The sequence below is a fragment of the Diabrotica virgifera genome, chromosome 2 (assembly GCF_917563875.1).
Source record: "Diabrotica virgifera virgifera chromosome 2, PGI_DIABVI_V3a".
NCBI lineage: Eukaryota > Metazoa > Arthropoda > Insecta > Coleoptera > Chrysomelidae > Diabrotica > Diabrotica virgifera.
Window position 1 is genome coordinate 33,939,744 of NC_065444.1, and position 15,377 is coordinate 33,955,120.

General features: G+C 37.0%; 3 protein-coding genes across 3 annotated transcripts in view; 1 reads left to right on the forward strand and 2 right to left on the reverse strand.

The window, feature by feature from the left end:
- Nucleotides 1-7,144, forward strand: part of LOC114335504 (bromodomain-containing protein DDB_G0280777-like) — a 44,102-nt gene extending 36,958 nt beyond the window's left edge. Inside the window, exon 5 of the mRNA XM_028285751.2 lies at nucleotides 6,963-7,144. Within this exon, the coding sequence (XP_028141552.1) occupies nucleotides 6,963-7,046 (84 nt within the window). The 3' untranslated portion in view covers nucleotides 7,047-7,144. The remainder of the gene's footprint in view (nucleotides 1-6,962) is intronic.
- A 2,224-nt stretch (nucleotides 7,145-9,368) lies between these two features.
- On the reverse strand, nucleotides 9,369-10,631 carry LOC126880668 (uncharacterized). The gene has a single exon (XM_050644721.1). The coding sequence runs from the start codon at nucleotides 10,629-10,631 to the stop codon at nucleotides 9,369-9,371; it is 1,263 nt and encodes a 420-aa protein (XP_050500678.1).
- Nucleotides 10,632-12,245: 1,614 nt separating this feature from the next.
- LOC126879487 (uncharacterized) lies at nucleotides 12,246-13,034 on the reverse strand. Its single transcript, XM_050642527.1, has one exon. It carries the CDS (start codon nucleotides 13,032-13,034, stop codon nucleotides 12,255-12,257), a length of 780 nt encoding a protein of 259 aa, XP_050498484.1. The 3' UTR covers nucleotides 12,246-12,254.
- Nucleotides 13,035-15,377: the final 2,343 nt, after the last annotated feature.

Below are 15,377 nucleotides of genomic sequence, written 5' to 3' on the forward strand. Positions count from 1 at the left end.
ATTTTTTTTCGAAAATGACATTTTGGTGGTTTTAGTTTGAAAACCTTGTATCTCACGATTTACAACTGTTAGAAAAAATCCAAATACTCCAGACTATTTTCTATAGGCGAAAAAAGAAACCACGTATATCAATTGCTCTCTTGATTTAGTGTGAATACCACGTATATTTATAACCAAGAATTTGGTACTTAATTTGGAGTGTTTGTTTAAGAAATTCGACTTGGAGATACGTTTTTTTGTGAACAACAAAAGGTAGTCCGGCATATAGAAACATTTTGTGAACCTTAAATCAAAAGATTGTTGTACTGTATCAACCTAGTATTTGGAGGTGTGCAATAAGCTATGAAAAATGAAAACTTCGTAAATAATCATAAACACAACCTCATTTAAGATGAAAAACAGGTATATCAAGATATACGAGGTTATCATAGTTACTTGGACAAAGGCTCTATATACTGCAAGGATATTTACGTGTTTTTCATAGTTAACATTTGTATTTTCAATTTAATAGCAACATTTAACACTTTCAGCTCTGGGCCAAGATCAGATATTTGTCTCAATGTGCTCAAATTAAAATGTGTAACAGCAGTTTTTGTTTTTAGATTATATTATGCAGAAAATCAGTTTTTTGCCTCTCCTGTAAAATTATAATTTAATGAGATACGAGGTTTTCACACTAAGTCATCGCTATATAATTTTCTCAGGATTCGAAAAACATTAATGCATTTAAATAGCATTAAACCAAGATTTTGCGCCTGCCATCTTAACTAAATCTAATCTAAAAACAATATTCGGTTAAGTTTGTGACTTGTGCTCTTTAAAGTGTACCTATATTTAGGTGTATTTAAGTTCTAGTAATCCATTTCTCCTTTACACGATTTACTCACAGTACACAAGACAATTTCAGTTATTTTGTCAGGGCGCATTGAATTAATTAGAGAAGGATTTAGTTAACCAATAGCTTATTATGTAATTACTCTAATGACTATCCTGATTGTAAAGTAGGATCCGACTGAGGGATCTTTGCAACTCATCAACCGCTTTACTTTAGTTTCGTAGAGATAGTACTAAGTTTGAGGGAGCCGAAAGGATAATTTGACGCATCAGAAAACTAGAGTTTAAAAAAATTAATGCTTTAACAACTGCGTTATTTTTTTTTGTTCCAATGCTTTTTAAATGCGTTAATTTTTTGTGAATCCTGAAACAACTAATAAGTATTTTTGTAAAATTTAAACGCAGAATGAACGATTAGGTTATTACCGATGGTAGAAAGTTCCTGAAACTTCTATAATATTTAATTTAGTAAGTTACAGGGGGAAAAATAAGAAAAAATTAAGTGTGATTTTTCATTATAAATATGTATCTCATTCAAAAGAAACTTTTTGTTTGTTTTGTCTAGAGGACTTTCTACCCTCGGTAATGATGAAATCTCTCATTTTGTGTTTAAATTTTTCAAAAATATTTATTAATTTTTCCAGGATTCGAAAAAAATGAACACTGTATCCGTGGTGATATTTTAAAAATAAAACATTCGCTGTCTTTATCGTACAGTGCACTCAATCGAACAGGATGTGTTTACAAGATAGTTACAAACAAGGCTACTAAATCTTTGAAACGGCTTCAGGAATATTTTGAGTTGTTTATTAAATAATATTGATAGTCTTCTTCTTCTTTTTGTATATACATGGATGTGTCTGTTTTTTCAGTGTGCCTCTAGTAAATTGTCTTTCCATCGTTTTCGTGGTCTTCCCACTGATCGCCTTCCTATTAGGGAATTGTCTCTCGCTGTCTTTACTACTCTATTTTTGTTTGTCATTCGGCTTATGTGGTCATTCCATTTCTTCTGTTTCTTACCCAGTTATTAATGTTTTCCACCTTGCATCTCCGTCGCTTATCTGTACTTCTAGCTCTATCCCATAGAGTCTTGCCATCGATTTTTCGAAGGGTTTTCATCTTCGCTGTTGTTTCAAGCAATCTTTTTCTCTTCTCTGTGTCGGGTCGTGTTTCTGCCGCATTTTTCATTATTGGTCTGATGACTGTTTTGTAAATTCTGCCTTTCATTTCTTTTCCGATATTTTTATTTCTCCATATTGTGCCATTCGGGCAACCTGCGGCTCTGTTTGCTCTATTCACTTGATCTGTCACTTCTGTTTCGAGCCTTCCGTAGCTAGATAGTGTGATGCATAGATATTTAAACTTCCTCACTTGTTCTATTATCTGACCCTCCAGCTCTAATTTTCATCTTATCGGATATGCTGTTATAACCATGCATTTTGCTTTTTAAGGAAATTTACATGCAGCATACGTTGTACATTATCTTCACTTTGAGAGATTAGTATTGCATCATCCGCATAGCAGATTATTTTAAGTTGTTTTCCCATTTGGCATCCTTTTTTAAAAAAATAATACAAAAGACAAAAATAATGGTGGTCGACAGATTTGACACTATTCAACTGACTAACATATTACAGGAATACCAGATAGTAAACACCTTTGTGTATCTCGGGTCTAGTATAACGTGTAACTAACGATGGTAACTGTGAAACAGAAGTTCGGAGACGTATTGGTATGGCAAAAAATGCGATAAGTCGCCTAACTAAAGTTTGGAAACACAGATCTATCTCTCAAAATATCAAGATGAGACTGGTGAATGCCCTTGTATTCTCAATATTTCTATACGGAGCAGAGACTTGGACTCTTCGCGCATGCGAGCGCCAAAAAATTGATGCCTTTGAGATGTGGTGGATTCTAAACCAACTCAATATTAAAAAAGGCTGTCCACAATATGTCTGCAACGAATTCTGCAGTTCTTTGGTCACGTGGTTCGCAGAGTTGACGACAGTTTGGAGAGATTAATTGTTTCTGGAAACGTTCCGGGGAGAAGATCAAGCGGACGATCACCAACTAGATGGTCTGACCAAATAAAGCATTCAGCTGGAAACTCATTCTGCGAAGCTCTTAGAGCAGCTAAAGATAGAGACCAATGGAGAAACATTGTTAGGAATATTGGAAGAAATCACGATCCTCAGTAATGGGGAACCGACAGGAGAGAGAGAGATCCTTTTTTAGTTCTTATATTGATAGTGTAATTGAAAAATAATTGATTTAAGACGTGAAATTAATAAAAAGTTATTTATTGTTTATTATTTATGGAAGATCGAAGCACAGAATACACCAGAAATTGCTATATCTTCCTTTTGACAAGCACAGTGTTGATTAACTGTAGTTAAAGTAAATATTTTATGCTATTTAAACGCAGCAGGGATATTTATCGGATCGAAACTTAACGCAACTGAATTATCTTGTACTTCTTCTTCTTTTTCTAAGTGTTGTCTCCCAATCGGAAGTTAGATATCATTATCACTATCTTTACTCTATCTACCGCTGCTCTGAAGAGTTCTATAGAACTGCATTTAAACCAGTCCCGTGAATTTTTCAACCATTTTTCAACTGTTTCTTCCCATACTCCTTCTTACTCTTATCTTTTTCGGTATTATCAATCGTAGCATTTTTTGTCGCTGTCCCCCATTACGTGTTCCAGATATTGAACGTTATTGTTTTTGACCATTTCTGTAGTAACACATTTCAAATGACTGTAATCTTTATTGGCCTTTGCGAGATCCAAAAGATGTGCTCCTACAGCCCTATTCATAAAGACATACAGATAACTTCAAAATGTTGCAAAAAAATAGACACGCGGTATTAATCTGAGTTGGAATACTTGATTCCATTAAAATAAGAAAACTGTAATATTTGCTTCATATAACATGTGGTGACAGATATGAACTCCTAATATTAATAATGCAGGGAAAGATTCAAGGAAGCTGCATCGTAGGTAGAAGAAAAATGTCCTGGCTGAGAAACCTCAGAGAATGGTTTGAACGCAGCTCAACTGAAATCTTTCAGGATGTAGTGTTAAAAGTCAGAATATCAATGATGATTGTCAACCTTCGTCTCGGAGATGGCTGCACATGGATTCGCTCCCGGGTTCAGGTAGGAAGACCTAACCCTTCGGTCATAACTTAACTTTCGGGTATGAGTTTCGGAGCCAACTCGTGTACAATAAAAGTGGTTTTATAGGGGGTTGGGAGCGAATCCATGTGCGCCGTCGGAGATGGCACGTAAAGTAGAAAATTAATCTGGATTATATCTCTTATTGAAGTAAAAGGAAACGACACTCAACAACATTCAAAACAACCAACAGTGAGATTTATCCTATCCTAAACTGAATCCAACAACATGCAAGAAAGATCAGAAAACTGCATCTATAAAATACCCTGTGAATACAACAAATTCTACGTAGGGACAACCGCAAGATCACGATGTGTCAGGATAAATAAGCACAAAACATGCATCAAGAACAGATACTTAGAAAAATTCAATATTTTATGCCTGAAACAACAAGCATAGAATACAATGGAAAAGAGATGAACGGAATAGTAGCAGCCATATTGTTGTTTATATGACGAATTTTCTAGTGTTAAAAGTAAACTTCTATTTTAGCTGGCTACTGCTTCCGACTGCTTGTGTAGTGGATTTTCTTCTTCTTCTCGTAGCACTACAACTCGGTGTGGATCTTAGCTTTTGACAAAGTAAGACATGTAAGACATGAAAAATTAGTCCAAATTCTAAAGACAAAAAACATAGACAAAAGGGACTTACGAATAATAACAAACCTTTACTGGAATTAAAGAGCACACATTGTAATAGATAACGAACCCAGTCCAGAAATTGAAATCAGGAGAGGAGTTCGGCAGGGATGTATTATGTCTCCATTACTCTTTAATGCATATAGTGAAGCCATTTTTGAAGAAGCATTGCTATCTCAAAGTGAAGGAATACTAATTAACGGAAGATCTATTAACAACATAAGATATGCAGATGACACCGTGATTATGGCAAGCTCTGCTGAACAACTCCAACTACTACTAAACAAAACAAACAATTTCTGTGAAGAATATGGATTAAAAATGAATATAAAAAGACCAAATACATGATAATAACTAAGGAAACAAACATACAAACAAGCATACATTTGTGAAATGTACCGATAGATACCTAGGAACCTGGATTTCAGAGAAAAATGATCAAACAACAGAAATAAGGACCAGGACAGAAATAGCAAGAAATGCGTTTGTAAAAATTAAAACAGTTCTCTGCAACAAAGACCTTAGCTTAGAACCGAGAGTAAGAGCTTTGAGATGCTACGTGTTCTCGATACTACAATATGGACTTGAAAGCTGGACATTAAAGCAAGAACATATAAATAAGCTACAGTCATTTGAAATGTGGTGTTACACAAGGATGCTTAGAATAGCATGGACACAGAGCAAAACGAACACGAAAGTACTGCGAGAAATGGGTAAAGAATGCGAAATAATAAACACAATAAAAATAAGAAAGTTACAATATCTGGGACACGTAATGAGGGTACCGCGATATGAAATGCTAAGACTGATAATACAGGGAAAGATAAGAGGCGGAAGGAGTATAGGAAGAAGGAGAGTGTCATGGTTAAAGAATTTAAGGGACTGGTTTAGATGCAGTTCTATAGAACTCTTTAGAGCAGCGGTGGATAGAGTAAAGATGGTGATGATGATATCCACCCTCCGATTAGAAGACGGCACTTGAAGAAGAAGAAGTGGGTCTTGACTGACTGCACAACTCGCTTCCATCTCTAACGGTAAGGCGGTTATTAGGGAGTCTATGGATAAGACCTGCCCATCCTAGACGTTGGAATTGAATCTCCTAACCTTCGGATGACCAAGGGGGGTAAATTTGGACCTCAGCGTATGATTTTCTTTAATAAATTCAAAAGTATTTTCAATTTTTAACTCATTATTTTTTTATTTGACTTTAATATTGATCTCGATATCCTCATATTTTGAAATAAAAAAAATTCCCTATATTTTATGAATAAAAAATATATTGTGAAGTTGATGTTTAGTAAAATACCGTCTATTATGTGGAATTCGAAGTAGTTTTACACTGCGCGTTATCAAAATCTATTTTTAGACTCTGGTGCCTGTTATGTACGAATCATGATATTCCTGTCTGCTACAGTTAGTCATTATTATTATTTCCTGGCGTATATTATTATATTTTCTTAGTTTCTTAGTATTTTGTGTACATATAAGATATGGCCCGCAAATATCTTACTGAGGCTGAGTTACAGGAAATTGTTACTACTAGCGATTTTTATGATGATATAGAAGATGAAATAGTATCAGAAAACGAGGATGTATTGTTAGTCGAAGATTTAAATGCTGAAAACATTCATTCCAGACCTGGGGTCATTTTTTGCCCCCATTGGTCATCCGTGTAACAAAAAAAGGTTGGTCATCGGAAGGTTAAACTACGTCGCTAGCCCTATAAATCTGTTTGACCTCGGAATTTGTTCTCATTCGGTATTGGTTAGTATTTTGGTCATGATAAGGTCCAAAGATTCTTTTAAGGGTTTTTCTCTCAAAACACTGGAGTTTTCTTTCCATTCCCTTTATCAGTTCATGTTCGTGTTAGGCTTTTAGGTTTAGTTGTGTTGTGGAGGCTATACACACATTTTGTTGCTGCCTAGATTCCCCCTTTTATCTCTTCCGTAAAATCGTTACCTGCGGTGATTATCGCTCCGAGATATTTAAAAATTTCTACTCTTTCAAAAATAGTAAAATTTTTCTTTATTCTATCTCGTCTCTTTTGTGTGTAATGCACGTATATTTGGTTTTCTCTTCATTGACCCTCAGACCAGCTTTTTTGCCACTACCTCTAATTTATTAAAAGTCGCTCTCACGTTGGTGACTTTGTTTCTTACAATGGTCGATCTTCTAAATCAGGATATGTAAATTACGTTTTTCTTAAGAAAGAAAGGATAACTCCAGTATTAAATAAGCAATTATTTAAATTTATTCAGCCAAAATATACTTAGATAATAAGTATGCATACTCATCGTATCATTTTTATTGTAGGAACAGCAGCAACCTCATCCTCAACAGCGACGTCCTGTAGAAGAACGCAGACAACCGGCAAATGTAGTATACCAATACCAGTAACAGTATTAAAAATTATTATTATTTTATTTAAGTTATGTTAAAGTAGAAGACTGTGGTTAATTGTAAAATGTTTATTTTTTATATTTTTCGTTTTAATAAATTATACATATCAAATAAAATATGCTTTCAAAAAACTAATTTTAATATTTATTATATTTAGTTTATTACAAAAATGAGTTTTAAACTCACCAGGGCCTCGATTTTTTTCATTCGCTTCGTTATCGAACGTATTTGTTTCGTATACTAAACAGATACGAAGCTAAGGGTCAAAAATCGAGGCCCAGGCTTCAGGGTTGAATAGCGTCGATTGTCACTGTGCCTAGCTTTCGACATCTTCCCTGATGTCTTCCTCGGGGTTTCCGGGGTCTCAATCTTCCCAATTTCCAGACACTACACACTTCAGTGCCTACTCACTGCACTACTGCTGCTCGGGACGGTGGACGGTTCATTTATACAGCCGATGGTGGGGTTCACTGACGTGGCGCTTGGGTGGTCATTGGGGCGAATATTCTTGACGAAGGGATTTTGATTGGTAGGTAGAGAGAAAGTTGTTTTCTATAGAAGAGGTCTGCATCTCTATGCCTAAATAACCTAATAAAAGAGATGATAGCATGGAGACTTCTCCTAAACAAAACATCGCCCCTCTACCTACTAATCAAAATCCCTCCGTCAGGAGTCTTTTCGCCAATCCTGATCCGAAGTCGGATAAGGATCAGTAGATGATCTAAACGGGTGTCACTACAGATATAGGGAATTCTGTGTGTTAGAGAGAGAGGTATGTGATGTCACAGCTGATATAGGAAAGTATGTGTGTTAGAGAGAGAAACATGGTATCTCTGCTGCTATTGGTCCGATTTAAACGTACGACGGCTCGTTGGAATGGGCGGGAGATAACGAATACAAAAAAACATGGCGGCATAGTGTCAAAAGGGCGCTTTCCGATGTGACGACGTCCGATGGGGCGCGTTCCGATGTGACGGCGTTCTAGCGCTGGTCGATCGGTGCGCGATACCAGATGTGCGATCGGTACCTTAATTTTTCGCGGAACGCGAAGCAGATGCGCGGTCGGTACCTTAAGTTTTTCGCGGATCTCGTAGATACGAAGCGCGCGGTAATTTTGGAATTTAAATAAAACAACAACATAATGCAATTTTTTTATTAAAAGAACTATCACTAAAAAGGAACACAGCGGCGCAGCGGTGCGCGATACCAGATGTGCGATCGGTACCTTAATTTTTCGCGGAACGCGAAGCAGATGCGCGGTCGGTACCTTAAGTTTTTCGCGGAAGGATCTCGTAGATACGAAGCGCGCGGCTGGTAATTGTGGAATTTAAATAAAATAAAAAAACATAATGCAATTTTTTTTATTAAAAGAACTAAAAAGGAACACAGCACGTCAACGCGTCACGTAAAAACGTCACATCAAAACGTCACGTAGTCTTGTGAAATGTCACGTGAAAACGTCACGTCAAAGCACGTCACGTAAAACGTCACGTCAAAGCACGTGAAAACGTCACGTCAAAGCACGTCACGTAAAACGTCACGTCAAAGCACGTGAAAACGTCACGTCAAAGCACGTCACGTAAAACGTCACGTCAAAGCACGTCACGTAAAACGTCACGTCAAAGCACGTAAAAACGTCACGTCAAAACGTCACGTGGGCTCGTGAAATGTCGCGTAGGCCTTATTGTCATGGTTGAATCATCATGTAATATAAGACTTGATCAATAAATAAGGCGTTTAAATAAAAAACCCATAACTTTAAAAAATATTTATTTTGTACACAGAAAAATTACATTGGCATTATTTTATTGACAAACCAGTCACGCAGGCGATTCACATTTGTTTCTGCACATGAAAATAATCCAGCGGCATGACATGGGGGGTTTGCAGTAAAACCAAGATTTCCAGCAGCACGAGGCGTACCATCGAACTTGCAAACATCAATAATATGAGGAAAAATTCCAAAAACGTGGCGTTTCTTATCCAAATATTCTGCTTTTTGTTTCCCTCGAACGTAGATACAGTCAGCTGTATATAACAACTCGGTTTGCAGTATCTTATTTATTTCAGATAGTTCAACTTCTCCATCAGAGTACCGGATGCCTAGCAGATTCTTCTCCACGTATGATGCGGTCTTCTTATCCACATTACTTAGCGCATTGAATGGTTTCGGAGGCAAAAAGATGTAATGACTTCGTTTATAACCTATTTCAATGGAAAGTTCTTTAGGAACAAACCACCCATCCACAACGAATCCCTGAATATCTACGAATGCTATTCTCATGATGATTGCTCGTGTACTACTGACACCTCATGCATCTAATTTAGACTTTTTACAATTTCGGTGAGAGGGAAGTACTCCATTACACAGTCGTGAATAATAATACAATAGGCCTTGGTATTGTCGGGAAAACCGTTATTCGCTTCAATATCGAGTTTTACGTCAACGGTGGATGCTTTCATGCTTTCTTCTTGTTTCGAACAATCGATAACGAACAATGCACGATTCTTAAAAGCTGAGAAATCGAGTAGAGGTCGTTTTTGTTGGGAATGTATGTAGCTAGGATAAAATTCGGTATAGTTAAAATAGGCTTCATTGTAATCGGTTTTGCTAAAATCCAATTGCATTCTCTCGTTTGGCCAGTATTCTCCATTTAACGATAATCTAATACTTTGGATGTTGACATTGTCAAATAAAGTAGGATCAGCTGTAATCTTGTCGCGTTTGTTGGTTTGAAAGAAAACAATAACATAACGAGGTCTTTCAACTGATGTGCTAGTTTTAACAGCCCAAACTTCACGCCTGGCACCTCTCGTAATAGCAGGTAATTCATGTAATTCCCACTTTCTAAACGGAATAACTATAGGTTGATCTTGTTGAATAGATTTCATGAGTTCCAATTTAATATCATCATTGGGGAATATGTGCTTCACTCTAAGCTCAATATTGGTAATGTTAATCTTAGCGGTTGTAACAGTTGTAGTTTTGTCAGCGTTTTGTTTTTCTGTAATAACTATGCAATCGTTATCATTTCGAGCTCGAACTAGTCTTATTGTTTGACGACCACACGTAATCAATGGATAATCATTAAAAATGTTGAAAACATGCTTAAGAGGCATCTGTATGCTGAATGAATGATCTGCAGCGTTTAGAATTGGATCCTTAGGGTAATTCCATCCAGCCATAACCATATAATTAGAATCTTCTTGCGTATAACATGTCATGGCACGTACAGCACTTACGATGCCAGGATCCCGCACTGTTTCCATCTCCCTTGCGCTTTCGCTGTACGTACACGAATCGAAAAGGAAGGCACCCACATTATTTGCTAGTTTGACGCCACCATTTCCAGTTATTTCGAGTGATCCTTTAATGCATAACAAGGTTTCGCTCATTGCAAAAAACGAGTCAACTTGATTAATGCTAAATTCGACAATATCATTGCAGTTGAATGATTTGATGAATGGTGCATAAGTTCGGTATTCAGCCTTTCGAATCGATTCATCAAATATTGGCTTACGATAAATATCAAATATTGGAGGCATTGTGATGTTGTTTGAACGCGCTCTCTTTCCATACATTGTAGTCATTTTTTCAGTTTAAAACCCAACGTTTGTAAAAACAATTTGTTTGCGGACGTAAGATGTTGCTGCTTAGATGGTTGCACAACTAATGGTGTTCTGTAGGTAGATTGTTTAAGATATTGCTGCTGAGATGGTTGCACAACTAATGGCGTTCTCTGGGTAGATTGTTCTATTACTAATCCCATCTGCTTTTTGATCTAAGTTCCAGCACCAATGTGCTCTCTTCTCCTCTAAAGTTCACAGGTCGTCCTTCTTGATCGACAGCCAACACAGTGATATTGGTAATTTCACGCTGTGGCACAACAGGTAAATACAACAAATTGTGAGGGGTTTCGTCAATTGCGTACCCAGGATTTGATTGTATGACAAATTCGTAGAGCGTGTGAGCAGGTCTGTTACCGTCAAAGGCTCCGGTACTAATGTTGCATTCAAAGCGTATGCTAGATACTTTAATAATCCTAACAGGTAGATCTGAAGAATGTGTCTGTCTAGGATTTAGTATTACGGGAGAAAACCCTAATATTGTACCAAGACTGTCATTTGGTTGAAATGAAATTTTAAATTGACTGAAGATTTCGCACTGCAACGTATTGTGGTTAGGTTTTAGACTAAATATCATGTCAGGTTTAGATGTATTGGCAGCCCCCAATTTCTTTTGTATGTATTCCTCAATATCGATAATTTCATAACATCCATCGGGGAAATCAAAATGTTGCACTCGGTTATTGACATCGTAGTAATAAAACTTGCAATTTTCGATGTTTGGTATACTGTTGTAAGAATGGAAAAATCGAAGAGCTATTTCGTAATCTTTTTTCGGATCTAATACGATCGGTGTGGGAGGTTGAAACGAGAATATGTTATTCGTGCTGTTTACTCTCAACAACTGCGACATAATGACTGATTCAGGTCAAGAGATTAATAGGTTTATATACAGTAAAAAAACAAATTTATTCACATTTTTTTTATTTGTTCTAAAGCAAGTTTACATAAATGACAAGATGCTTGAGAACCGGGTGGGCCATCACAATGAGTCCTCCAATCAGGTCTGTTGTAATGCACGAAGCAGGGAAGTAGTATCTGCAGGTTAAATTCTTGTCGATATTCCCCAGGCAATTTATGCCATATATATAACAATTCTATAGGTTCTACAGTTCGTATAATATAATCTAGCGGTATTAATTTTAGTTCTTCTTCACTGAATCCTTCAAAACGTTTTTTGTGAAACATATGGTCCAGAAGCAGTTCCATGCCTTTAATATGCTCCATTATATAAAAACTTTAGGCATAAATGTCCACAAATGATTTGATTGTAGGTTTGATACTGATGGTTATTATAGAAAATTTTTGTATGTGTACCTAGATATTTAACAAGTTCTTTGGTCGGCTTCAAATTACCAAATGAATCGAAATACTCTACGTCGTTGTTTATCTTTCTATATGCTACCCAATGTGTTCCGCTGTGTGATGATGCATCTAGATTAACTATTGCGCATTCACGTTTTCGAGGACCGTGTCTAGGCAGAGTGTCATTCATGAAAACACCTCGAAAATGTGGGATTTTAAGTGTTTTCGCGTAATGCGCAATCTCTAAGTCGTACAGCGGACGATTGGGTAGCTTTATTGGAAGTTTTTTTTCAGATACAAACCGAATCCGCCTCTTGGTTTCTTACGCAAGTACAGACCTGAGCCGATGTGTTCCATCGCCTTATTATGGCGCATATCCTCTTCCAATTTCTTTTGGGCGTTCTTTGCGTCAACCACAGTCTTCGCCACCCCTGCTGCACCACCGGCTAAAGCCCCCAATGCAGAAAGACCTGCAAATAGGGGTATGAGGGGTAGGAAACCTCCAGATTTTAGTGGCAACACTCGTGGAAGATCAACTGTTTTTCGTCCACCAAGTTTTTTAATTACCGATTTTGCTATTCGTACAGCTGTCAAAGCAGTATCTCTTAACGATGCTCCTCTCTTCATGAACTTTGCAATTTTAGGTACCACATCCCGATTGAAAGAATAACGTCCCTTTCTTCCACGACGACGAGGACATCCCATTCCCAACTTTCTTTTCGTTTTCATTCCACCGGTTACAAGTAAAGCAGCACTTTTTTCGCCAAAGCTAGCGTCCTTAGACTTGAATCGCTCCCAAGCCCTATCTTCCAATTCTTTATCGGCCTTGTGACGTTCTTCGAGAGATGTATGATGCGAATAAGCGATATCGTGTTGTTTACAAGCTGCGTCTAAAGGATTAATTCCTGGATCTCCGCGTGCAAGACGTTTTTTTAGTTTTGTTCCAGGTCCACAATACTGATAACCAGGAATATGAAGCTCAACTGGAAGTTTATTAATTAGAGAGTTCAAAAGACCTTCCCCTTTGAACACCAACATTGGACTGATGGTCATGCATTTGGTGACATTGGTAATATATTGTTCATATTTTTACTATGTTTAACACACGATGAGAGTCATTCAACAAGAGCAGACGTTACCAATTGATAATCTAGATATTGTACAGAAAGCAACCAACAGTAAACATGGAAAATTATTACCAAACTCATTCAGAGCCATTATTTGTGGTCCAAGTGGATGTGGAAAAACTAACGCCATGCTATCACTTTTATTTAGTCCAAATGGCGTCAAGTTTAAAAATGTCTATGTTTATTCAAAATCCCTCTTTCAACCGAAATACCAACTATTGCGAGATGCATTAGCGCAAGTCAAAGGTGTAGGGTATTTTCCATTTAAAGACAATGAAGAAATTATTGATCCCAACAAAGCTCAACCAAACTCTGTGTTTTTATTTGACGATGTCGCATGTGATGGCCAACACAAGATTCGTGAGTATTATTCCATGTGCAGACATAAAGATATCGATGCGGCTTACTTATGCCAAACATATTCAAAAATACCTAAGCAGCTAATAAGAGACAATTGTAACATGATTGTGCTGTTCAAGCAAGACGAGATAAATTTGAAACATATATTTGATGAACACGTATCGCCAGACATGTCATTTGATGAATTTAAAAAAATGTGTTCAGAATGTTGGAGAGATAGGTATGGTACTGTGGTAATTATGAAAGATTTTGCTCTCAACAATGGACGATATCGCAAAGGATTTGATAAATATATAAAATTGTAAGGTGTTTGTTTAGTCGCCAGCAAAATGCCAGATGATACGGTCGCCATTGCCCTTCGCAAGAAGAAAGTTACCGAATTGGCTAGATCAATTCGCAAAAAATATTTGGCATTGAAGTTAGGTAGAACAGAGCAAGATGAGTCACTAAATAAACTTTTTAAACCAATCTCGAAGCCTCTCAAGGATATTGCTCAATCATCAAAAACGTTACATCATACTATCACTAACAAGTTTGGACATGTTAAAAAAGAAGAGGTGAAAAAGGAGGAGGATGAAGATGTATTTCTTGATGCACCCGAGGCACCTGATGAAAACATTCAAGAGCCAATCTCCGGTTCTAACGAGATTCCGATGGACGCCACAGACGAATATATCGACCACTATCCTCCAATAAGTCACAAGTACATAAAAGAATATTTGATAAAAGACGATAAAATCGATAAAAACTATGGTCCATTTTACGATAGTATTAGTGGCTGGATATTGGGAAAACGTCGAATAAACTTTGACAAAGACAATGGAGACATAGTAATAATTCGAGAACGGGATTTTGAAGAACGTAGGTTAAGTGGTACGCCAGGCCTATATCACCTTTTATTTTATGCCAACCCAAACCCAGAACAGTATAATGATGAGGATTTACAAAAGTATAAAACACTGCTGATTAACACAGAGATTCATCTGGATACCTTAGGACGCCTTAAAGGTTCCAGCGGAGAAAAATATCATTCTATTATTAAACCTCTATTCAAACCATCTGATGCAACAATGAAAAAGCATGCAACTCGATCACAAAAAGAACTCGACCACAGAACGAAAACAGCTCGGTCAGCATCTTCATCTACGGTCAAAGGAACGGGGTTGGATGACTCTCGTTTAACATACAACGCTGCACCCTTAGAGTATATTTATTGGGATGACGTCAATGAGTTAGTTGATCGTCTTAAACTCTTGGTGGCTTCGAAAGACGCCGGCAACACATCTCACGACAACGAAATCGTGGCTATCATCAATGAACTAAAAGAAGCCAATATAATAGAGTAACTGAGAATGATGGCATCATTTCCATTATGAGTGTCGACAAATTCGGTCATCACTCTCGTAACAGTATCACCCAAAAGGCAGTACGAGTTACATTTCCACATACTCCTGCCGGAAACATTAATGCCGAAAATGTGAAAATTTGTAATGTTAAGGACCCATCAGAATATAGTGATGCTGCAACGAAAAAATACGTTGATAATCTAATAAATGAGATGCGTAGCGTATACTTTCCAATAATTAAAGCCCATGATGCGATATTAGATCAAAAATCTATTAATATAAAAGATTTAACAATCGGACTAAACGAAGTAAGAAAAGAAGTTCCACTGCTCGAGCAAAAGCTACAAAAAATAATCGCAGATGCTATGAATACACTAAAAAAGGATACGGAGAACAATATAAATAAGTTGTTGCAACAAAAAACTAATGATATACAGGATTTAGCCGTCGGACTAAACGAAGTACAAAAAGAAATTCATAAAACCACAGTTCCACATTTAGCGATCGAACTAAATCAAGTAAGAGAAGAGCTTCATAAAACCACAGTTCCACTTCTCGAGCAA

What these genes read in the sequence shown, in the direction of transcription:
- LOC126880668 (XM_050644721.1), bottom strand. Translation starts at nt 10,631, where the DNA reads ATGTATGGAAAGAGAGCGCGTTCAAACAACATCACAATGCCTCCAATA.
- LOC126879487 (XM_050642527.1), bottom strand. Translation starts at nt 13,034, where the DNA reads ATGACCATCAGTCCAATGTTGGTGTTCAAAGGGGAAGGTCTTTTGAAC.